Source organism: Spermophilus citellus, assembly GCF_964194105.1.
Source record: "Spermophilus citellus genome assembly, chromosome: 2".
Classification (NCBI taxonomy): Eukaryota; Metazoa; Chordata; class Mammalia; order Rodentia; family Sciuridae; genus Spermophilus; species Spermophilus citellus.
Genome location: NC_138183.1, coordinates 33,491,102 through 33,515,572, shown reverse-complemented (window position 1 = coordinate 33,515,572; position 24,471 = coordinate 33,491,102). Strand labels below are relative to the sequence as shown.

Genomic DNA, 24,471 nt, shown 5'->3' with positions numbered 1-24,471 from the left:
AGTGATAAAGGGCAGAACAAGAGTTTTACAACTAGTTGGATCAGAACCTAATGTTATAATCATTCCACTTTCTGCTTAACAGAATGATTGGCTCTTTCAAACTTCTAATTTATGGCAAGTAGCTTTTGCTGATTTTCCTGGTCAGATAGTCATTATCCTCATGATAAAATTATTCAATTTGCATTAATAATGCCATTTATTTTTCCAAGGATTGTATGTGCTTAACCAATAAATGGTGCACTGACAGTATTCACTGATGCTCAAGTTCAGGTAAAGCAGGTTTTTATAGTCATGTTCATCAGAGGTAATACAAACCTCATATGCTTCTGCCCAGTGAGCAGAACTACAAGCTCTCATTTGTGCTTTAAGTTATTTTACAAATGAGCCCATTAATATTTATTCTGACAGCTTATATGCAGTTGGAAAATATTGAAACTTCAATTATTGTATATACATCATCACAAAGAGTTACTCAATTTGTTTCATATCCTACAGAGGACAGTGCAAATGCGAAAGCACCCATGTTTTTATAGACCACATATGGGCCCTCACTAATCTTCCAGGGCCTCTAACATCAGGTAATGATAATATTGATAACTTAGTTGCTGTTTGTCAGCAAATGTCTTTATATGACTGGGCACAAGCTTTGCATTCTTTACATCATCAAAATGCTTCTAACTTACGTAAAAAATTTACCAGAGAACAAGCTCATCAAATTGTACATCACGGCCTCCAGTATATTTTATACGCTCCATCTTTAAATCCCCGTGGATTAAAACCAAATCAATTATGACAAATGGATGTAACTCACATTCCTCAATTTGGTAAACAATGCTATGTTCATGTAATTGTAGATACTTATTCTAGATTTATCTTTGCTTCAGCCCGTACAAAAGAAAATATTCAACATGTTATTTCTTATTGTTTAGCTGCTTTTCAGCATTAGGATGTCCTTTACAGATTAAAACTGATACTGCATCAGCTTATGTAAGCTTCTTTTCAACAATTTTGCCAAGAGTTTCAGATTAATCATAAAACAGGTATTCCTTATAATCTTGAAGTTCAAGCCATTGTAGAATGAGCTCATTTATCTACAATTACAAAAACTAAAAGGGGGAGATAGGATTATGACTCCCCAAAATAACCTCAATCATGTTCTGTTTCTTTTAAATTTTCTAAATTGTGACTCAGATCACACTGAAGCTAGCAACACATGTCTTCCATAGCAACAGGCCCTTTAGGCCGAGTTTGGTGGAAGGACTTACAGACTGGTCAATGGAAAGGACCAGATCCAGTGATTATGTAGGGCAGAGGTCATGCTTGAATTTTTCCAGAAGGTGCTTTTCATCCTGTTTGGGTACCTGAACATGCTGCCAGGCATAGAGGACTTAGAACCAAGATTCAAAGGACTGAAGATCCACCCAGAGAAGACTTCCCTCAAAAAGAAGAAACCTCAAAAGAAGAGAAGAAGAGTGATGACCCTGAGAAACCGAATGAGGAAGCTAATCTCATGGAAGGACCTGAAGAAATTGATGCTGTGGGCTACACGAATGATTCAACAGCAAGGGAAAGTTAAAATTCCAACAATGATGCTTGCTGCAGTAATAGCTTTATTGAGCTGTCAAGTAAAAGGGAATCAGGGAGAGAATTACTGAACATATTTTCCAGATCCACCTCTAGTACACCCAGCATTGTGGACTGGAGAATCCATCCCGGTATTTACTAATGACTCACGGGAGGATTTACAGAGATTCATATTACTCCCAATCATGTGACTGGATTTAATTATTCTGGCTATAGTGCCCAATTACCTTTGTGTTGGTCCCACAATAAACATGCTGGCTGTCTAAAAGTATCATTTGAGGAAAAGACAGCAATTGGGAGACCTAGACCAACTAATCGTACTGGTAATGGAGATGTAAAACCTTTTATCAGATAAGTTATTAAAATGGGACTTTCTCATAACAAACCAGTCATCTCAGCAGAACGTCCATGAATACCTCATTCCTCCTAACCATTCTGCGATAGAAATTGGCACCTTTCCTAAGTGGATGGATTGTATAAATACTTTTCCAGTAAAACATAAGGTATCTAGAAATAGTGGGTATATTTTGGACTGGTCTCCTAAAATTGAAAAAAGGCAGTTGTGCAAAAGTACTGCCATAATGACTCCTGGAGGATTTGTTAGCAACATCTTGACCTTCATTGAAGGTGGCATTCAGAAAGATGTTTGGCGCTTAATTGCTGCCTCAGGATTCTTACATTTTACTAACAGACCTTTACCAGATTTTGTAGGCAAGAACTATAAGGAAGGTTCTTGCTACGGCTTAGAGCCTGTGTTCAATCTCCTTACATTTTAATTACTGGAAATATAAAAGTTGAATGGAAAGATGATAGATATCTTGTAACATGTAGTAAATGTAATTTAACTAACTGTATCACTAGATATAATAGAGAAAAGGGAATGCCGATATTCCATCAGCCCTCTTTTGTCTTATTGCCAGCTAATATTTCAGAGGCATGGTAAGCTGATGCTGGTTTTCAAGTCTTAGAACAGCTAGTGAGACCTAAATGTGCTCTTGGACTCATAATAGTGGGAGTTGTTGCCTTGGTTTCTTTTTTTGCTTCAACGGTCACAGCTTTGGTGGCCATATCCCAAAATATTCAACATGCAAATTTTCTTAATAATTTGGCTCAGAATACTGAGCCAAATAAATATTGATGCAAGTATTGAGACTAAGCTAAGTGCCTTAGAGGCTACTGTCATAAATATTGGTAATGAACTTTCGGCTTTGAAATTCAAGGAAAGACTTAAATGTCACGCTAGCTATAAGTATGTATGTGTTACTGCTGCCAAATACAGGGCTTCCCAATGAGATTGGGAGAAGGTTAAAAACCATTTGTTGGGTATTTGGCAAAATAATAATAACAGCTTGGATCTTTTGGAGCTCCATCATCATATTCAAAATATATAAAAAAGCAAGATTGATTTTTCGGATCCTACTTCTTTCGCCGATCAAATATTAAACGGCTCTAACCCTGGAAACACTTTTAAACATTTTTCATGGTATATTCTTGTATTGTTCTCTTTGCTGCTAATTCTCTTTGGTAGGATGGTGAGCCTTCAAAGCAAGGATTCGGGGACTCAAAAAAGTGACCCATCATCTGCTTTTTCAGAGAAAAAAGCGGGGATATGTTGGAAGCCCTCCTTGAATGACTGGCATTCTCCTTCCCGGGATCGGAGAGACTCTGTTGGTGACTTTCATAGTGACCTGGATATTGCCCCGATCCTTGAAGTAGCAGAATGTGTCTTCAGACATAGACGTGTCTTTCTGCAGTCCCATGGGTCGAATTACTCTCACCTGTCCTTGTAACCCTGCCCTTCCTGACCTTTTTTGGATGGAACTTTCTAAGAATGAGGGTCCCCCCAATAAAAGCTCATCCGAACATGCTCTCTGTCTCTCTCGCCAGCCTCTCGTGACTTTCCTCACTCTCCCATTTGGGGAGCTTGAGGCCGAGAGCGGAGGAGCCGACCTGAAGCTTGATTTAAAAGTAAAGTGTGTGTCTGTTTTATTTGGTGACCCAGGAAATTCACACAAGCGACCTTAAGTTCAGCTGCTTGCACTGATTGAGGGTGGCACTTAGGTTGAACAGCTACTTGTGAGCAAGGAGGAGTTGGGAGAAGATGATAACAGTATTGGTGGTTTTAATCGTTTGTGGATAACAGATCCCTTTGTGAATTCTGTTGAAAGCTATAGACTTTCTGCTTGTAAATGCAAATATATATGATATTTGGTCTTATAGTTAATGGGATTTATGTACTTCAGAAGCTGGACCATGAATTCCCAGCTCAGAATCCCTCCTTAGAAAATTATATCCAGGGACTTTATACTCACCAGCAAACATTATCATGAAAAGTCAGCTGTCTCTTAACTTAGGTTATGATCGTGTCTCTTGTAGCCTTCTTGAGTTCCCTTCAGACTTGGGAAGACTTAAGTCAAATAGGTGTCTATGAAGAAAAAGAACTTTTTTTTTTTTTTTTTTATAATGATTATAGTAATACTGCTCTTGTCTGTAAAGGTAGTAGACAAGTGTGGTAATTATACCAGCAGTCAAGAAACAACTGCTTGAGGAGAATCTGTCATTCATGAGTTTGAGTTTAACAAGGCAGTTGGGAGTCCCAACTCGGACATTATGATTTGGTAGAAGGACTCACAGAACTCAGAAAAGTTATTATCATCATGGCTATGGTTTGTTACAGTGAAATGATATAGGTTAAAATTAGCAAAGGGGAAAGGCATCTAGGGTGCAGTCCAGGTTCCATGTGTCTATCATGGTAGAGTAGATGATAGAATAGACAAATGGCCTTCATTCTCTCAACAGTAACACAGGACAGTGTGTGTAAAATGTTGCCAACCAAGGCAGCTCACCTGAGCTTCGATGACCAGGGGTTTAATTGGAGGGTCTGTCATGTAGGTTTGTAGTCTGTGTGACTTGACTTCAACTACTCAGATTTCACTGCCCTTCCAACTCCAACATCAAAGAGTACAGGTATTCACTATAAATCACGTTGTTAGCATAAACTATCTGATCAAATTGGTACTGAAGGCCTCAGGCAAACAGAAGCATTGTTATCAGGGAGAATATTTCAGAGGCTAGGAAGCCCATCTCCCAGGAACCAGTCAAGGCTAGTCCTGAAGATAGGGCTTTGTTGGAAATGTGCAGGGTTTGAGCAGCTTGGGCCTGCTGAGTTAACTCCTATACTGTAAGTTAGTCATTCATTCAGGGAGTTAGCATTCTCCTGGCCTGCCTATCTGCCTAGCCAGTATATACCTGGTCTCATCTTAGATGGCCATTCCCCATATCTGGACTTTTTCTTTTCCCTTGCCAATGAGTATGAAGAAAGTTTGATTGGACTTAAGGACACATCTATGCCTTATAACTTCGTGAGAACATGGTGAGATGTAAGTGCCCATTCTGTTGTTCATTCAACAAGCATTGTTTGATGCTGTGTAACATGTATAGTGCTAGATGATAGAGTTATAGAAATGATTAACAGATCTCTGGCTTCGAGGAATTTATAGTTTCATATGGGGAAGAAAAACAAATAGCAATTGTAGTAAGCAATGTGTATCTTGGGGAGCACTTAAGAGAGCATGATTTAGTGTGTGTAGGTGTCGTGTATATGGGAAGGTGTTGATGGTAATTAGACTTCCCTAAAGGGGTCATTCCTGGAGTTGAGCTGTGAAGATTAAATAAACGTAAGTGGACATTGAACTAGTGTTTCTCCAGTTATTTATGTACGAGGTTGCCTGTAAGGGTGGAGCATATTTGAATTGTTGCTTGACTTTACTGAGAGAGAATACCCCCATCCTAGCTGGAAGATAAATGTCTTTCTCAGGGTTTACACGAAGATGAATAAAGAGTATCTGACTCAATATGAATCTATTTCCATTATTCCATTACCATAAATCCACTGAAATGGCATTTCCAACCCACAGTGGTGTTGGTTATTTCACACATTTGCTCCCCAGGGGGGATGTATATGAATGCAGTTGGGGACTAAGAACAGGTATTTAAAATTCAAAAATTTTAAATTAAAAATTTAAATGCACTTTGTTTCAAATAAGAGGGCAATGTTTTATGAAATTTTGCTTAACATTTTTTATGTTTGATTAAACATAAACATTTTTAGAAAAAGCCTGGACTCAAACTTTATTTCCTTGGGCTTCTATATGTATGTGGCTCTCAACAGACTTTGGAAGGTCTAAGGGCAAAAGGTTGTTTTTGAATAGTGCATTGAAATTATGTAATAAAAAGATTGAGAATATAATAATAGTGTAAATGTCAAATAATTTTAAGCTGTTAATCTTGAGATTTATTTTCCTAATAGGATCTTGTTTTTTTTCCCCCCCCCCAGCACTACAGTGTTTCTGCCACCTCTGTACAAAAGATAATTTTACCTGTGTGACAGATGGACTTTGCTTTGTCTCTGTCACGGAGACCACAGACAAAGTTATACATAATAGCATGTGTATAGCTGAAATTGACCTAATTCCTCGAGATAGACCATTTGTATGTGCACCCTCTTCGAAAACTGGGTCTGTTACTACAACATATTGTTGCAATCAGGACCACTGCAATAAAATAGACCTCCCAACTACTGGTAAGTTGTTGTATACTTTTTTTCTGGCTACTACTAAGAAAGCTCTTAAATTCTATAATTGCAGAGAAATTCCTTCAGAAACTGAAAGGGGTTATATAAATTGTCCCACATAAGTTGTTTTAAGGTAGAAGCAAGAAGTGACTTTTTCATAGTTGTAGTGTTGTAAGAATAGCCAAGATCCTGAATCCTGGATACATGTGTTGTTAGAGAAGATTGTTTCAGTGAGATTTGTTATGCCTAAAAGGGTAGTCTCTTAAAAGCAAATTCTGACACATCCCAAAGTAGCAGTTTGTCCTCACAGTTTCCCCACCTTGTGCTCAGAATAATTTCTTCTTTGTGTAATGCTCTTGCCTATAAAAGCAATAAACAGACGGTTAATGGGCAGGAATTGAGAATAGCACTTAATAGTCTAGATGTTTTCATTTTGTAATTTCACCTTGTTTTATGATCTTTATGTATAAGTTAAGTGTAAATGATTTCTAGATTTTTGGTATCACCCATAGTTTATATTTTAAAATGTCCTGGTAGAGTCAGCAATTTGAATATTTCATCAACTCTTAAGATTGGATTGATTTTGAAGTTTTGGGTTAAGATGGAACTTTGACTACATATATTTTAAACATTTTACCACTTTCCTCAAATTCCTTTGTAATAATCAAAGGAATATAAAAATGGGGGGAACTTACATGAATTCTAGCAGAATTAATGGAAGAATGCCACTTACAGGCCAACACTTGTGAGGAATTTCTTCATTTATAAACAAATGACACCAGACTAGTGAAGAATGGACCTACCATATAATAAGGACATGAGTGAAAGGACCTTTTTGCAAAATCCCACTGGAAACTTAAGCTGAGGGATTAGACTTCAGGGGCAAACTCCTTCCTTCTTTTAGGGAGCCTCTTGTTCCATTGCTTAAAGTCAGACCTCAGTGTTCACTTTTAACTCAGTTGGTCCAAGCTATACACTGATTAAAGTAGGAAACAAGGCTGCAGCTCAGAAGAAAGAGGGAGCCCTCCTCCTGGTTTTAGCAAGGTAGCGCAGCACCCTGTGATAGCACTGTCAGCCTATAATGTCTTTATATAGGCACCTGCAATTCTAAAATGGCAAAGAAAGTGATAATTCCCAAATTTCCCATTTCCGTTGCTTGAACTTTGAACACCTGAATAGAAATTTTAAAAACCTTAGGTAATCACCTAATTTTTAATTCTAAATACTCACAAACTCCTCATTTCCAAATCAAAATAATCAAAGTAAAAAATTATCAAATGAAAGGGTGCAGTGGTTCAAATAAGTGGATTGAACTGGATAAGTTAGAATAGATGTAATCCTATGAAATAAGCTTCCAGTTGTTAGGGAAGAACTTTTAGACAGCCCAAGGTCTGTTTTTAGTTGTTCACTACAAAATGAGAACATCTCATAGTTATTAAAAGATTGTTTTCAGAGAAAAGCTCAGTTGATGGATGCTTTTAAAAATGCAATATTGGGAGTGAACAGCAGACTGGATGCTGTGATTTTATAGCCGAGCTGGAGAAATTGTTACAATTCAGAGGAAAAAGACAGTTGGTGAGCAATTTAAGAGAGATGGGGAACAGTTCTAGGTGGCACAGTATGCTTATTAGAATTCCAGAAAATGACGTGAGAGCAGAAAGAAGAGAGAAAAATGTCAGGTAAGATTAATGAAAAAATAATTATTCAAACACAAATAATTTAAAAAGTGTCATTTTCAAGAATGAAAAAATCTATAAGCATTTAGTGCATGTAAACACTGCTTATCCATAAAAGGAAAAAACTGTTTGGACTTTCTGCTTTTTTAAATATCAAGAAGGCAGTGGAACATTCTGTATTGATTGTCAGAATTCTTGAATAAGCCCAGATTTTTTTGTGTGTGTACAAAGGCAAGAGCCATCTTTGGATAATTATTAAATGTATAAGGATCTAAATATTATTCCTAAAAGAAATTACTAGAAATAGTATTTGATATAAGAAATTAATCCAGTTGAAGATCTGAAGAATAGATAAGATGTGATATGAAAAGAAATGGTAGTGAGCAGTGAACCAGTCAGGCTCAGGATTCATGTGGTTCTGAAACAATGCAAAATGTTAATTATTGAGACAATAAATGATCTGGAATTTAAAGTTCAGATGGTTAAAATAGGGAAAAATATATATGTATATAAACCATTGAAAAAACAAAGGTCATACTTGGCCTTAAAAAATTGTTGAAGCCAGCTCTGCATGCCTGTAATCCCAGCAGTGTGGGACGCTGAGGCAGGAGTTCAAAGCCAGCTTCAGCATTGTATCGAGGCCCTAAGCAACTTAGCCAAAATAAAGCATAAAAAAGGGCTGGAGATGTGGCTCAGTTATTAAGCACCCCTGAGTTTAATCCCTGGTATTAAAAAAAAATTTATTACATGTTGAAGACACTTGTACTAAAATGTGAACTGTTTTGAGATGGTGAGGTGATAATTTTTTTTCACTTTTTTGTATTTATGCATTTTTTTCCCTCTGCTATCAGCATGTACTCGTCAAGCATGTACTAGACAAGCCAAAAACACTTACGGGGGTTGGGAAATGGGGCTGAGGACGTAGCTCAGGGGTAGAACACTTGCCTTCCATACCCAAGGCCCTGGGTTCAATCCTGTACTGAGAAAAACAAACAAGCAAGCAAAAACATTCTAAAAGACAGAGTGCAAGTTGTTTTAGGTTATTGATTCCTTTACTAGTGATCTGAGGTGACAAATGGGGGAGATCCTAGGATTTTGGTGATAGTTGGCTTTGTGATTTAGATGATGGCTGGAGAATATGGGAAGAGTGAGAAGGTGTTGACAGTGCTTGAGATCATGAAAGGGGGTGGGAAGACAATGGGAGAAGACTGAATCTCTACTCCTGGATTTGAGCCTGATGAGTGGCTATGATGACCTATGACTAAGTGGTGGCAGTAGCTAATTGTAGGAAATGAGGAGGGTGAGGAAAATGTAGGTGCTGCCTCTACATTGTTATTTGTTGTTGTTGATGTTTATTTCACTTGAGGCCCTTTTTCAGTAAAGCAGTCTCCTGGCCTTGGTCCCGTCGAGCTGGCAGCTGTCATTGCTGGACCGGTCTGCTTCGTCTGCATCTCACTCATGTTGATGGTCTATATCTGCCATAACCGCACTGTCATTCACCATCGAGTGCCAAATGAAGAGGATCCTTCATTAGATCGCCCTTTTATTTCAGAGGGTACTACATTAAAAGATTTAATTTATGATATGACAACATCAGGGTCTGGATCAGGTAATGTAATTGTTTCTCCTTTTTCCTAAAATGTCTTCTTTGCTATTGTTTTTTATTAGTTATATATAACATTAGTCTTTTAAAATTTAACTTGTGGGCTGGGGATGTGGCTCAAGTGGTAGCGCCGTCGCCTGGCATGCGCGGGGTGCTGGGTTCGATCCTTAGCACCACATAAAAATAAAGATGTTGTGTCCACCGAAAACTAAAAAATAAATATTAAAAAAATAATTCTCTCTCTCTCTCTTTCTCTCTCTCAAAAAAAAAAACCTTTTATTTATTACATGGCTAAGCCATTTTCCTTGGTTTATTAAAACAAATAGTATTTCTAGGGAAAACAGTATTTCTAGGTTTTTAATTTTTTTAAATTTTTTAGTACCAGAGATTGAACCCAGAGGTACTTAACCACTGAGCCACATCTCCAGCTTTTTTTATGTTTTATTTAGAGAGAGGCAACTTAACTTATCGTTAAGTTGCCTAGGACTTCACTAAGTCTCTGAGGCTGGCTTTGAACTCACAATCCTCCTACTTTGGCAGTCAGCACTCCCCATCCATCGCCCCCTAGCCGTTGAGATTACAGCCATGTGCCAACATGCAGCTAGTATTCCAGGTTTGATCCTATGTAAAGCCTATATAAAGACCTTTAAGCTTGTTCTTACTGTGGGTAGTTTAATATAAACAAATTGGAGCTTGCTTTTACTGTTGAAACAAGACAGTAAGTCAGCTCCACAATTGTATAACTTCTAAAGCATTCTCGCTATATAATCTCATTTGCTTCTCATTACCATGTGAGATAGAAAGGATAGGGACAACTGTACTACAGATAATGCTAAAGTTCAAAGATGTTTAAATGATCAGCTCCTTATTCTATTCAGGACTATTTGGCAGCTTTAGTTTTGTATTTGAAAGTAGGCATGACTAAACTTGGCACGTGCTTGGAACTAGGAAGGTTATTTGCTATTTTAACAATAGATGAAATTTCTGTTCTTTAACTCAGTTCTGGTTTTTCATTAAACTAATGAATTTTAAGTCTTTTTTTCCCCCAGAAGAATGTCTAACCACCTTATATACTTCATATGCTTTATGGATCCATGACCCTTGTCATGTTTGCTTTTATCAGGTTGTTTTGGTTGATTTTTGTGGGATAAAAAATTGCCAGAATCATCCTGAGGTAGATTTTAAAAATACTTTACTTTTAAAGGGATGGGGAATTATCTTTTACTTTTTCTTACTCATGGTTTGGAAGGAGACTGAGAGAGGAACACCCCTATACCCTACAATTTTGGATTTTGATACTTGGTGAGGAATCAATAGATTTAGATTGCAGTAGAAGATTTGTCATTGATTGGCTCTATGACCTTGGTTAAACCACCTATTTTTTCTTTAGGCTTCTGTTTCCTCATCAGAAATATGAAACATATGCCATTGATAAAAATACTTAAACTATTTTTTAGGACTTTTAAATGTGATATACTCTTTGAAAACTGTAAGTCAACTCTATATAAGGGCTAAAGTCATGGAAAAAGTGAAAATCTGAAAATATACATAATGAAAAATTAGTAATTTTATGACCAAGTGATAATAAGGAACATTAGAGCAGAAGTGACTGAGGAAAATAGCTCTGAAGCATAAAAATCACATTAATGGAAAGTTCATGTAATGACAAATGTCTGTGTTTTAAGGAGACAAATATGTATGGTATGAATATCTGTTCATTCATTTAAGTAACACAAGGAAATTAATTCCACCTGAAGCCTTCTGTAGAATTTAGCCTTACATATTCAGTAGACAAGTTCTTTCTCTGACTGCTAAAACAGGCTTGTATAGGAACCATGAGAGGTTGAACTGAGAAGGAACAGCCGTAGTACAGAAGATGATGAAAATCTCTGTATAAGAAGTGGGAGACAAAAGGGTATTTTAGGGCTTCCCTAGGGTTTCTCATTGATTCTTAGTTTAAAGTTCAAAAGGTTCCCAGAGAAAATTTTTCTCACAGATTATTCTGGTCCAAAACTATGCTAAGGACCAAAGTCACAGAAATCAGGGTGGCCTGTATTTTTATTGCCAAACTTACACCTAGGGTCATGAAGCCCCTTATGTCCACAAGCCCACCTAAACAATTTTAGGGCATTGCTGTATGGATGGCAGTTGATTTCTGAATAAGAATATATGTGTTTACCTTTTAAAATGTAGACAGGAGCCAAGAGTAGAATTATTCTTTTTTACATTTTGTATGTATTTCTAAGTTCATCAAGGACCACAGCTCTCTGTTATCCAAAAGCTGCTCTCTCTCCTTTCCAGCCTTCCCTTGTAAAGTGTTTTAAGCAGTTAGCTGATGTCACATGCTTGAGTTATTTTATCTTTAAAATGAAAGTGATGAATTCTGCATAGTACATGGCATTGGGCTGTTGTGAAGTTCAGATGGGACAAGATGTTTGTGTAAAAGCACTTGGCAAATTTAGAGCTATGTCCAAATGACAGCAAGTACTGACAACATGTAGAAGAAAATTCTGATATACAGCATCAATTTGTAACATTATACCCAAAAAAGAAAAAACTCTAAACAAAAAGAACTTAGTTTAAGGCCTTTCTCCATGATAGTTTATTGTTAACTAAATTGTTTCTGAACTTATCTAAGCAGAAACCATCTTCTATTGAATGATAGCAGAAAAGGCCGTCTTTCCTTTATATTCATTAGAAAGCCTCATTGCTACCTTATGCATAGGACTCATGCCTGTGAATAAGTAAAATATCTATTCATAAATTCTATTTTAGTTCTTTCACTTATTGAGGAAAAGGTAAAACTAAGCATTCCTTATTTTGAATTCACATGTTTATTACTCAGTATCATGATCATATTTGAGGAAAAACCTTACCTCTACCTGTTACAGACTTTAATTTTAACTTGGGAATTATAGGGAAGACAGCAAAGAATTGGGTTGTAGTAGCTCTAACGTTGAAGATAACTTAATCCCTTTTATATTAGTTTTTGTTTTTTAACTTTTTAGTTGAAGATGGACACACGACCTTTATTTATTTATATTTTATGTGGTGCTAAGAAACGAATCCAGTGCCTCACTCATGCTAGGCAAAAGCTTACCAATGAGCTACAGCCCCAGCCCCTTGTTGCATTAGTTTTAATCACAGGTTATACATGGACTCATTCTTAAACTGTAATGAGATTATAAAGCAGTGCCAGTTTTTGAAGGAGTGAATGTCTTACACAGTGGTCATTAGGTCTTTTGCATGCTTAAGATCTCTTGAAATATGTGCATACTGTCCATTATTTCCATTGTTGACTGTATGTACAGCTTTTCTGGGATGTTTTCCCTATTGATGCTTCCTCTCAAGCAGTTTTAAAGGTACAGAAGAGTAAAACAAAGAGTATGGAGATCTAAAATAGGCCTGTTTATTTTTATCTTTAGAAGAAAGTCATTAAATAAAAATTCTCAAGTATTCATGCGGGTTATGGTAACCCAATATGGATAACATGGCCGACCTACATTTGGGTTTTAATTTTAATTCTCTATCTAGTGATGAAGGGAAAGACAACAAACTTCTCTTATCCTGTGCTACTTTCTTCACTATACACTTACATAAGCCCCTAAATCTGTGATGCATTTTCAAACATAGTGTTTTTTTCTTTTTTATTACTTGCCTATGTAACTTCCAGATTATCTTCTGAAACTTTTTAGTATACTTGAATACATGATGCAGCCCTATACAAGACTTGGATAAAATGTAATAAGTTAGTACTTAACATGTTGTATGTATTAAACAACATTTGTAGTTATTAGGAGTTAATTGTTCATAGAACAAAAGAGCTCCTTAATTTTAAATAAGAATTTGTCACAGATCTGTTTTTAACTAGCAGTTTCATTGTACATGAAAGTAATTATTTATAATTACACTGCCAACTGCTTTGCAGTAAGAAAAGGAAAGAGTTATATGAGAAATGCACAGATGAAAAGAGAAGATTTTCTGATCCCCTAAAGACTTTAACATTTAGATTTATGAGCATTTCACACCACGGAACCTAAGGATAGATAATTTTTTACTGTCATTGAGTTAATTTGACCTAGTAAGTGGCTCTGAGTATAATTTATAAATGACACGAATTTATGCATACATTGATTGTCTAAATAAAATACTAGCATAGAACATGGTGGACGCTGGTATTTTACTTGTTAATGTCAGTATAACTTAGAATCTGACAGTTATTTAGTGAACTGGGGATATGTTATTAAGTGATTATGCCAGATACAGAGTTGTTTAAATGTTGTAGGTAGGTACTTAATTCTTTTAAATAAAATTAGTATGGTGATATCTAAAATTATATATTTTGGAATAAGACAAGGTTAATTAGTGAAAACATAAATGTCCCATTATCAAAGTAAATTCCTTGGTATCATTCATTCAGATTCTAGGTAGCCTAAGTCATCAGTTCCTAGCAAGTAAATTATTTGCCTTGAAATGATTTCTGTGATAATTTCTACTGACTTATTAAAAGTTAAGTCAGCGGGCTGGGGTTGTGGCTCAGCAATAAAGTGCTCGCCCTAGCACAAAAAAATAAATATTTAAAAAAACGTTAAGTCAAAATTTATTTTTCTTTTGTTCACATCCTTTCTCCTCCCATCAGTAAAATCATTACCAAATTCATGCTTCTTCTTTTTTTTGTTTATTAAACATTTATTTTTTAGGTGTAGTTGGACACAATGCCTTTATTTTATTTATTTATTTATATGTGGTGCTGAGGATTGAACCCAGGGCCTCACATTTGCTGGGCGAGCGCTGTACTGCTGAGCTACAGCCCCAGCCCACTAAGTTCATCCTTCCAAAATAAAATTTTAACTTATTCCCTGTACTCCCACCCCACCTCTGCATTTCTGGCACCCTTTTCAGGCATGTTTAATAAGTCCTCTTTTATCCATAGCCCTCATTGGTCATTGTGATCCTGGCCTTTACTACTGTTCATTTCCTGGCTCTTATGTTCTCTTGCACTGCTCTTCCACATATATCCTCTCTGATTAAACAAGCTGGTTCCCAAAATAGTCATTATTAATTCCCTTCCTCTGACTTTACTTGCATACTCCTCCTACCCAACCACCATACTTCCTTCTCTCTCCTTTGGTCCTGTCCCTTCTGCAAATGACAGTCAAAATTCAGCTTATTTTATAAAACCAATCCCGACCCTCTCTGCAGGAGTTTTCTGGATTCTTTTATTGTATTTATTATTTTCCACTTTTCATGGATTATTTTTTTGCCAACATACTCTGTAAATCTAGGGAGGTTTTAAGCTTCTTAAAGGTACCTGTCTGGGCCACATCTTTAGTTTCATGATGTTTGAAACACATTGTTGACTGTTTTGCATACCATTTATTTTGTCTTTAGGTTTACCATTGCTTGTTCAGAGAACAATTGCAAGAACTATTGTGTTACAAGAAAGTATTGGGAAAGGTCGATTTGGAGAAGTTTGGCGAGGAAAGTGGCGGGGAGAAGAAGTTGCTGTTAAGATATTCTCCTCCAGAGAAGAACGTTCATGGTTCCGCGAGGCAGAAATTTATCAAACTGTAATGTTGCGCCATGAAAACATCCTGGGATTTATAGCAGCAGACAATAAAGGTCAGTAAAATTTGCTTACCCTTATGTTAAATATAATAAAGTCTATATAAGTCTTTTTCCAGATATGACTGCAAAACATTGTCAAATTAGGTGAGAAATAGATGTTTATCATCTAGATGAGACCTATTAACTGTCAAATACAATTTTATGACAACATGTTTCAAAATGTATAGAAGGTTTATAAAATATATAGTCTATCAAAGAAAGCCATATACTTTGGTTATTTTAGTTCTGGACAGTTAGTTGATTATAGTCATAATATAGAAAAAATTTACAAATTTTAATTGCTTAAAATTTTGAGTAGGATAGGGATCAACTACTTGTTTCCTTTTAATTTCTTCTTGACTGGTATGGACAAGTCAGTATAGACCAGTGACCTCATTTATAGGAGGAGTAAAAATAACTTCTTGATGTATCCTATTGTCTAAGTTGTATGGGGCAAGATTGGTCAACTTTTTAAGTAAACTTAATTAAACAGAAATGGTTTCTACCAAATTCCCTCACTTCTGGTGACCATGTGGACATTTTCTTGACCCTGTAGTGTGGGTACTGAGGAAGTTTTATCAATGGAGTCAGGATGAGTGATTACATTAGCAGGGACCTCACTTTGCTTCTCCCACTTTCTTGGCTTCAGTACCCACAATTCCTACTTTTACAGCTTCTGTCAAAAGACTTCTGTTACAATTCAACTCTCAACCGTCCTAAACCTCAATCAAGTGTATTTTCCAGCTTTCTTGGTTTTTTGTTTTTGTTTTAAATGCTATCATTGTCTTTTGTGGCTTGGCCAGACCTGTAGTCATCTTTTCCTTCTTTCCTGTCCCCACCCCCCCCCCCTTTTTTAAGCAGTATTTATTTCTTTAAAATATTGGCAGTGTATATTCTCAATTGGTAGTTATGAGTGATTTCTGTGATTTTTTTTTTTTGCTTCTTTGTATTTTCAAATTTATTTACAACAAGCATGTTGTTTTGTCTTTTTAAAATTTTATTTATAGAACACTTCTAACATTTCAGAAAAGTGGAGCACAGTATAATAATTCCCCATCAACCAACTTCAACAATTATTAACTTACTGCCAATCCTTGATTTCTGATACTACCTACTTCCCCTGATCAAATTGCGTGAAGCCAGTCCCAGATAATATATCTTTTCATCCATAAACATTTTCAATTCATATCTTTAAATTATGAGAAATCTACCGTTGTACTTTTTAGAAAAAAGTAATGTCATCAAATATCCTTTCTGGTTCAAATCTGTAATTACCTCCTAAAAACAACAACAACAAAAGGGCTGGGGATGTGGCTCAAGCAGTAGCACGCTTGTCTGGCATGCGTGCGGCCCGGGTTCGAGCCTCAGCACCACATACCAACAAAGATGTTGTGTCCGCCGATAACTAAAAAAAAAATAAATATTTAAAAAAAAAAACAACAACAACAACAACAACAAAACCCCCACAATAGTTTATTCAGATAGGATCCCAAGTTCACGTATTGTCACATTGGGTTGATATTTCTTATACATCCCTTAAAATCCTTAGGTTTCCCCATCTTTTTTTTTCCTTGCAGTTGGTTGAAGAAACTGGGTTGATTGTCCTGTGGGCTTACTATCATATTCTGTAATTTGGTGATTGAATTTCTGTAGTGTCTCTTAACTACTCTACATAAAACTGTCAATTAGATTTTGTATCTAATTAAGGCTTTATTGGTTTCCCCAAAATACATATCAGGTATATTATATACTTCCTATTGTATCACATCAGGAGGCATATAATGTTTGATAATGATAGGGACAGTGATGGATGTAAGCAGTGATTATCAGTGGCTATTATTCAGTATCAGTTAATTTTAAAACAAAATAAGTTGACAAAAGCAGTAATCATAATCTGACCAGATCCTTAGTTTTTATTGTTGTCTGCCTTTGACCCTAATATTTAGCTCCTTCCCCACCTTTTTATTTACACACACACACACACACACACACACACACACACACACTGGGGATTGAACCCAAGGGCACTTGACCCCTGAGCCACATCCCCAGCCTATTTTATATTTTATTTAGAGACAGGGTCTTGCTAAGTTGCGTAGATCCTCACTAAGTTGCTGAGGCTAGCTTTGAACTTGCAATTTTCCTGCTTCAGCCTCCTGAGCCACTGGGATTACAGGTGTGTGCCACCATGTCTGGCCTCCCCCACCCTTAAAACAACTTTCTGTTTATTATATTGTCTGACTTTCTTAGTTTATTCTTATATCTTAATAGTTGTTTTCTTCTCTCAAAGTCTTACTCTCCTTACTGATTCATAAGACAAATAGTAGTTGATTACTGCTATAAAGGACTTACTTACATTCATGGTTTCAAAGTCTATCATAGTAGTGACTCTTTAAATCTTCATTTTGAAGCTTAAGCCTGTTAGACATGTTTCAAGTTGCAAACACATGAGCACAAATTGCTGGGGCTGCTATGCCTTGAACTTTTCTTTTCCTGTTGAAGTGGATGCTGTCACCTGGTGGTCACCATGGGAAGTAGCTGACCCTACTGGCTTTTCCCTTCTTTCCCCTCTTTTCCCCTTCTTTCTTTTTTGTCAGGGTTTAATGGTCTTTGTTCAGAACCTAGCCTTTCTACCCCAATTCCCTTTTTCTTTTTCTTCATCCTCCTAATTCAGTTAATTCCACCTGAGACTGCTCTTTCTATGCACAGCCTCTTACATAACCTTCCTTCTGCCTCTGGTTAGTTACCTCAGAAAATCTCCCCTTTTCATCTACCAGTGTTCCTCTATTTCTTGTGTTTGTGAGTCTTTCAGAATTCAGTTATAGTTAATGGCATGCTGGTGATATGCCTTTATCAAGGAAAAGAACAGACATAAGTTTGGATAGTCAGTTTATAGTTTTTGAAGAATAAGTTAATCAAAAACTAGTATCATGAATCTCTTAAGTCTTTTTAAAGCTGAAAAATCCTCTCCAAAATCTGGGGCATTCCCATCTCCTTCCTTAATCTCTTTTCATTAATATTGCTTTTCAGAAAGTAACAATCTTCAAAATAAAGAAGTTATTTTATATCAATTTGGGGCATTTTCTTCTTTCTATAATTTGTAGGGGACAAAATAGCACATTTTAAGCTCTCATGTGCCAAGCAATATACTAATTGCTTTTAAAAAAAAATGTAGTACTGTGTTCTGGTTTTTTTTTTTTTTTGTCTTTTTAGCACAAAGTACCATATTATTCTTGTATAAAAGTAAATAGAGAGGCCCATTGGTTAAGAGGGGGGATAGTAGAGGATAGGAAAGGTAGCAGAATACAACAGTTACTAATATGGCATTATGTAAAAATGTGGATGTGTAACCAATGTGATTCTGCAATCTGTATTTGGGGTAAAAATGGGAGTTCATAACCCACTTGAATATAATGTATGAAATATGATATGTCAAGAGCTTTGTAATGTTTTGAATAACCAATAAAAAAAAGAAAGAAAGAAACATGTTTGAGGTTGTGTAATGGATAACAGACAGGCCCTAGATTTCTAGCCCAGGTCAGAATGACTCAAGGGTTTGTCTTTTATTGAACTGTACTGTGTTTTAAAAGTTGTAAAGCTTTTTGTTTTGTTTTCCTTCATGATTTGATCAAATATACAACTTTCCAGTTACTTCCAGGTTAAATAACTCTTATGGGATAGTCTAACCTAGGAGCCACCTAGTATTAAATCTGTTCCTGTGAAAAAACACATTTTCAAATCCATGTTCAGCTTACAAAAGAACTCCTAGAATCCATGTTCCTAACTGTTCAGGTTTAAAATCACTTTGTGTATTTGATTCAGTCCCAACCTTTTCAGTTTTCCTCTTCCTGACATTTTAATTTTCATCTGAACTTCCTGTGTTTCAGAGGTACCACTCATTTTGTTTTTCTAAGCCAGCAACCTTGGAGCCATAATCATATTGTCTGGCATTTTTGTGAAATATATACTCTATTCTGTCACTAAAGCTATGTCTCTTCTCACTGAAACTTATTTCAGTTTTGTTTTATACTATTTTTTTTCCCACTGTGGCCACACGGGGCTTACAAAGCTTTTCATCTCCTTCCCTCACTATTGCCCTCCTTTTTTCCTTCCAGAAATAGCCATTGAACGTCTAATCTGATCCAAGTATTCTTCTAGGTACGTAGGAGTTCCAGCTCTGCAATTTGCTTGTATAGAACTCAAGAAAGTCACCACCTGTGTCTCTTAAATGAGATTAATTATCCTTGCCTTATCTCAAGAGTAGGGGACTTAAAGAGTGTGTATGTGAAAGCACATGACAAGCTGAATATACAGGAAATACAAACCTGAGGTGGCATGATATTGTAACTGTATGGTTCAGAATTAAGAATAAAAGGTAGTAATTTTATATTTTAAAATTTTTGAGTATATCTCAAATGTTCTAGAGCCAACTGAAACACGTTATTCTGTTTTGCAGACAATGGTACATGGACTCAGCTCTGGCTGGTATCAGATTATCATGAGCATGGATCCCTTTTTGATTACTTGAACAGATATACAGTTACTGTGGAAGGAATGATCAAACTCGCTCTGTCCACAGCAAGCGGTCTTGCCCATCTTCACATGGAGATTGTTGGTACCCAAGGTAACTCTTCAAACAAACAGTTTAATGTCTATTTAAAACTAGAAGTCGGCCTAACTGAAGATATTTGAAATGAAGTTTTAGATGAGAAATCCTTTTCTGTTAGAAATCTCAGAGTTAGGAAATTTGTTTAGAGATTCTCTACTCATTTTAACAACACTGATATTTTTTAAGTTCTTAAAGGTAGCATTCAGTTTTTGTTTTGGGGGGGTTACCAGGGATTGAACTCAGGGGCACTTGACCACTGAGCCACATCCCCAGCCCTATTTTTTGTATTTTACTTAGAGACAGGGACTCACTGAGTTGCTTATTAGCACTTCACTTTTGTTGAAGCTGGCTTTGAACTCGTGATCTTCCTGTCTCAGCCTCCCATGCCGCTTTCATTATAGGCATGCACCACTGCACCCAGAAGCATTCAGTTTTATTTACAATTTTTGAGGATCTTAGTTCTAGAATTCAAGCCTCAGAATATATTCTTTTATGTAGTATCAAATGGAATATGAAAGTGCTTTTTAAACACCAACATGCTATATACATTGTATCTGGCCATCTAATAATTATATTTGATCCTTAGATTAGGAGACTGAATGAGATAGTTTAATAGTTGACAAATTAAATACTAAGTTTTAGTTAGGGAGTTTCACTCCTCCCTCAAATCTTAAAACAATCTGTTCCTTATTATATTCTGTGAGCCTAGATTTTCTTTGTTTTTCTTATTTCTCAAAGCTGTACTCTTCTTACTGATTTGTATGAAGGCTCTAAGTCTATAAAAAATAACTTTATGTCATGGTATTTGTGTCCTGTGGGCTATCAGAGGCTGATAGAGCTCTGTGCTCAAGCTGCCATCCATTCACTACCTGGTGGCTTGCCTACTCTTCTGTTTGCATCTCTGCCAGCCCCATCTGTGTGTAATTACTGATTATAGCAACTTTTTGAGTTATAATTCACACATCCCACAGTTTTGCCCATTTAAAGTGTACAATTCATTGGTTTTTTAAAGTACTCACACAGTTGTGCAGCCATCACCACAACCATTTACTACATCTTCATCACCCTGTAAAGAAACCCTGTCCGCTATTAGCAGTCTTAGCAGTCTTTCTCTTTTAACCCCCAAACTCCTTAGTCTTAGCACTCATCTGCTTTCTGTCTCTATAGATTTGTTTATTCTGGGCATTAGTTATATAGATGGAGTCTTATGATATGTGGTCTTTTGTGAATGTCATTTTTTACACTTAGAATGTTTTCAAGGTTCACCTACATTATAGCATATATCAGTATTTCATTCATTTTTATGACTAATATTCCATTATATGGATATATCACATTTTGTGTGTTCATGATGAACTTTTGGGTTGTTTCTGATTTGGACTATAATAAATAATAATATAGTGACCGTTAGTGTACAAATTTTTATGTAGATGCATTTTTAGTTATCTTGGGTAGGACTTGAATAGCTGAATCATATGGTAACTACTTAATGGCTTGAGGAATTGCCACACTGTTTTTCCTCCACTATTCTATCTTCTTCCTACCATCAGGGTTCTAGATTTTCCACATTGTAATGATTGTTTTTTAATAGCACCTTTTCTAGTAGTTGGTATTAAAGATAGCATATTTAGTATTGTATTCTTTCCAGGAATGATAGGCATATGATCTACATGTTTGGTTCCTGAACTAGAAGAGCAATTTATAGACTGTAGTTCTTGTAAAGAATGCACAAGATACCAACAAACTGACAACTTTTTTCACAACCCCAGTCTTTGAATTGATAGACTTTTATTGTATCAATTTTTGGAGCATATTATTGTCTCCATTTCCTTTAAAGAAATGTAATTCCAACCAACTTTGGGTATAATGCTTCAGTTGAGGTTATTTAATACTCCCCTGAGTATGGCAGGTGATGGGACTGAAATGCTTTCATACTGGGCAGAAGGAGACGCTTTTGGTATTACTTCTTAAGCAGTCATTTTTAATTTTTTGGTTATTCAGGAAAACCAGCTATTGCTCATAGAGATTTGAAATCAAAGAATATCTTGGTGAAGAAGAATGGAACATGCTGTATTGCAGACTTAGGACTGGCAGTAAGACATGATTCAGCCACAGATACAATTGATATTGCTCCAAACCACAGAGTGGGAACAAAAAGGTATACTTGTGAATAAATTATATTTAATATCTCCTGAAATCTATTTCTTTTCCATCTCCTTATTTGTATATACGTATCTTTTTTGAAACTGGAACTTGTACTTATTAGATTACCCACAGGTAAGTCTCATGGTCTTACCTTCTCTGAAGCCAATGTCACCTGACTTTAAAATGATGCCTGCTGATGAAAGGCAGCCCTTTCTGAAAATATCATTAGTTATGTTAATTATAATAATGGTAGCTAATGTTTATGGGGCACCTACTATGTGGCAATCATCTTAATAGGTGTTTTACACATATTGCCTCATTCAATGCCCTCAAATGAGGTGCCTTTCTCTCTTCCTTAGAACTTTTTGCATGTACTGTTTCCTAGAACATACTTTCCCTGACTGCTTCCTTAACTTACACCCTTCCTTTCTCACAGGAAGCCTTTTCTAGTCCTCACTACTCTTAGGTGTCCCTGATAAGGGCACTTATAGCCCTTACCTCATTAAGTTGTAACTATCGTTTTTTGTTTTTTGGGTTTTTTTTGTCTATATGTAACATTGGATTGTAAGCTTCTTGAGAGCAGTCTTGTATCCCTAGCATCCATCACGTTACCTAGTATGTGGTAGGTCCTTAATAAATATTTGTTGAGTCCATGAGTTCTCAAAAGAACCTAATTTGGTAGGCACCATTACCATTAATTCAGAGGTGGGGAAACCACCTCCTGGAAGTTATGTGACCAACTTCATGTATGTGGTAACCTAAGAGCTGAGATTTTTGCCCCAAAAGCCCTTCCTCTATATATGACATCATGTTGTCACAAATGTTTCTTCAAAACTATTGCCTTGACCTTGAAGAGAGCTAGCAGTTTTAGTCTATCTAAATTGTACTTATGATTTCTAGATTCATAGAGGGTATTCAGAACCCTCTCCTAGGTAAGTGGTTGCTATAAGCCTTCACAGGTCTGATCTGTAACTTTGACTGGGCTTTTGAAACTTTAGAACCCTGTACGGTAGCATCAGTATGAAGACTGCCATTCATTTCTGTTATTTTGTTTCCTGGAGTATGTCCCTACCCTTTTCATCTTCTTTTAGTGAGTAGACTTCCAGATAAAAATACATATTCCCGGGGTTGGGGATGTGACTCAAGCGGTAGTGTGCTCACCTGGCGTGCATTCGGCCCGGGTTCAATCCTCAGCACCACATACAAACAAAGATGTTGTGTCCGCCGAAAACTAAAAAAATAAATTAAAAAAAATACATATTCCCTATACAATATACAAGGTGGTGTATATTAGTGTATTTATTAAGTCATACCTATTATGTGTGTCTTCCACTGGAAGCCAAAATCAGAAGACAGATAGCATGAAACTGCAGTTTCAGCATTTTGTGGGATTTAGTTGACATCATTAATTTGCAAACCAGTGCAGATATTTAATATTTTCTTGAGTCTAGTATGATCTCAGTTATGTAATATTGTGTATATATGTTTTTGTATATAGAGAGGTCTGAAATAATCTTCATCTAAACATTTACACTGTGGTAGGAAGGAGATGAGGTTTTGCACTTGGTACTTTGTTTACTTGGGGAAATTTTTATAAATGTGAATCATTTTTAAAAGCAGAACTTTGCTAAAGAGGGGAAAAATTAATAATGAGTTTGTTTTATTATTTTATTCTCAGGGATAAAAGAAAATGTGTGAAACAGTTAAAAAATGATGTTGCTACCCTTCAATAAAATGAAATGTCAATTTCTCTTTTAGGTACATGGCCCCTGAAGTTCTAGATGATTCCATAAATATGAAACATTTTGAATCCTTCAAACGTGCTGACATCTATGCAATGGGCTTAGTGTTCTGGGAAATTGCTCGACGATGTTCCATTGGTGGTAAATTGCTCTCCCTTCTCCCAACAGTTTGTCATGAACAGAAGTTGTTCAAGAATTGCCTTCTTTTTTATTGAATGAAATTCTGTAGTCAACAATCTGATAGGTGATCACTGAGAGTACCAGAGCAAACAAAGAAGGTAAAACCTGGACCAAGGGGAATGACATAACATGCCAGTGCCCAGCTTTACCTAATATCTTCCTTTTCCTGTTTCTATTTGAATTTTGGGAAGCATCAGAACCCAACTCCTTATTATCCTGGACTGTAATATTTAGAATGGAGAATGGCTTGGGAGGCCACCCAAAGAAGCTGTTTCTAGCATGTATCTGGATCAAACTTCTTTTCCTTGAGATTATGGTTATTTTTTCCAGCTTGAATACTGGAGATAATGCAGTTGCTATCATGTTACATTATTTTTTAGAGTAATATAATTTTAACTTTTAGGTTTCACTTTAGATTAAACAGTTGTTAGTGTTTATGCAAGAAATAGTCTCTTAGACTTGGGGTCCAGGCTTGACTAAGACCTAGGAGGACCTGAGGTCTTTGTGGCAGTGAGGGACAGAGTATGTCTTGGTATTATAGCAAATAGGATATGTTATTTAAAGATGCAAGTAGCAAAAGGGACTTATACTTCATGCTTGCCTTGTAGAATTCATATCTTACTGAGAGAGTAGTACCTGTACCCAGTAAGATACTGTGTCCTCATAGAATGAAATCTCATTTAATATACAGTACAGTTATAGGGGAAAATGTTAATCTAGTCTTCATGGCTCATAGTTAATCATCATTAAAA

The 24,471-nt window shown here is 36.2% G+C and overlaps 1 protein-coding gene across 2 annotated transcripts in view; it reads left to right on the top strand.

Annotated features, from left to right (window-relative positions):
• The window catches only part of TGFBR1 (transforming growth factor beta receptor 1), a 55,509-nt gene that overhangs the window by 22,944 nt on the left and 8,094 nt on the right, over positions 1-24,471 (top strand). The window contains exons 2-7 of one of the 2 annotated variants that reach the window (XM_081282445.1): positions 5,921-6,166; positions 9,212-9,442; positions 14,828-15,058; positions 19,500-19,667; positions 21,654-21,810; positions 23,556-23,680. In XM_081282445.1, the coding sequence (XP_081138571.1) occupies positions 5,921-6,166; positions 9,212-9,442; positions 14,828-15,058; positions 19,500-19,667; positions 21,654-21,810; positions 23,556-23,680 (1,158 nt within the window). Of the gene's footprint in view, positions 1-5,920; positions 6,167-9,199; positions 9,443-14,827; positions 15,059-19,499; positions 19,668-21,653; positions 21,811-23,555; positions 23,681-24,471 lie in introns of both variants that reach the window. The other variant, XM_081282444.1, reaches the window with a different exon arrangement.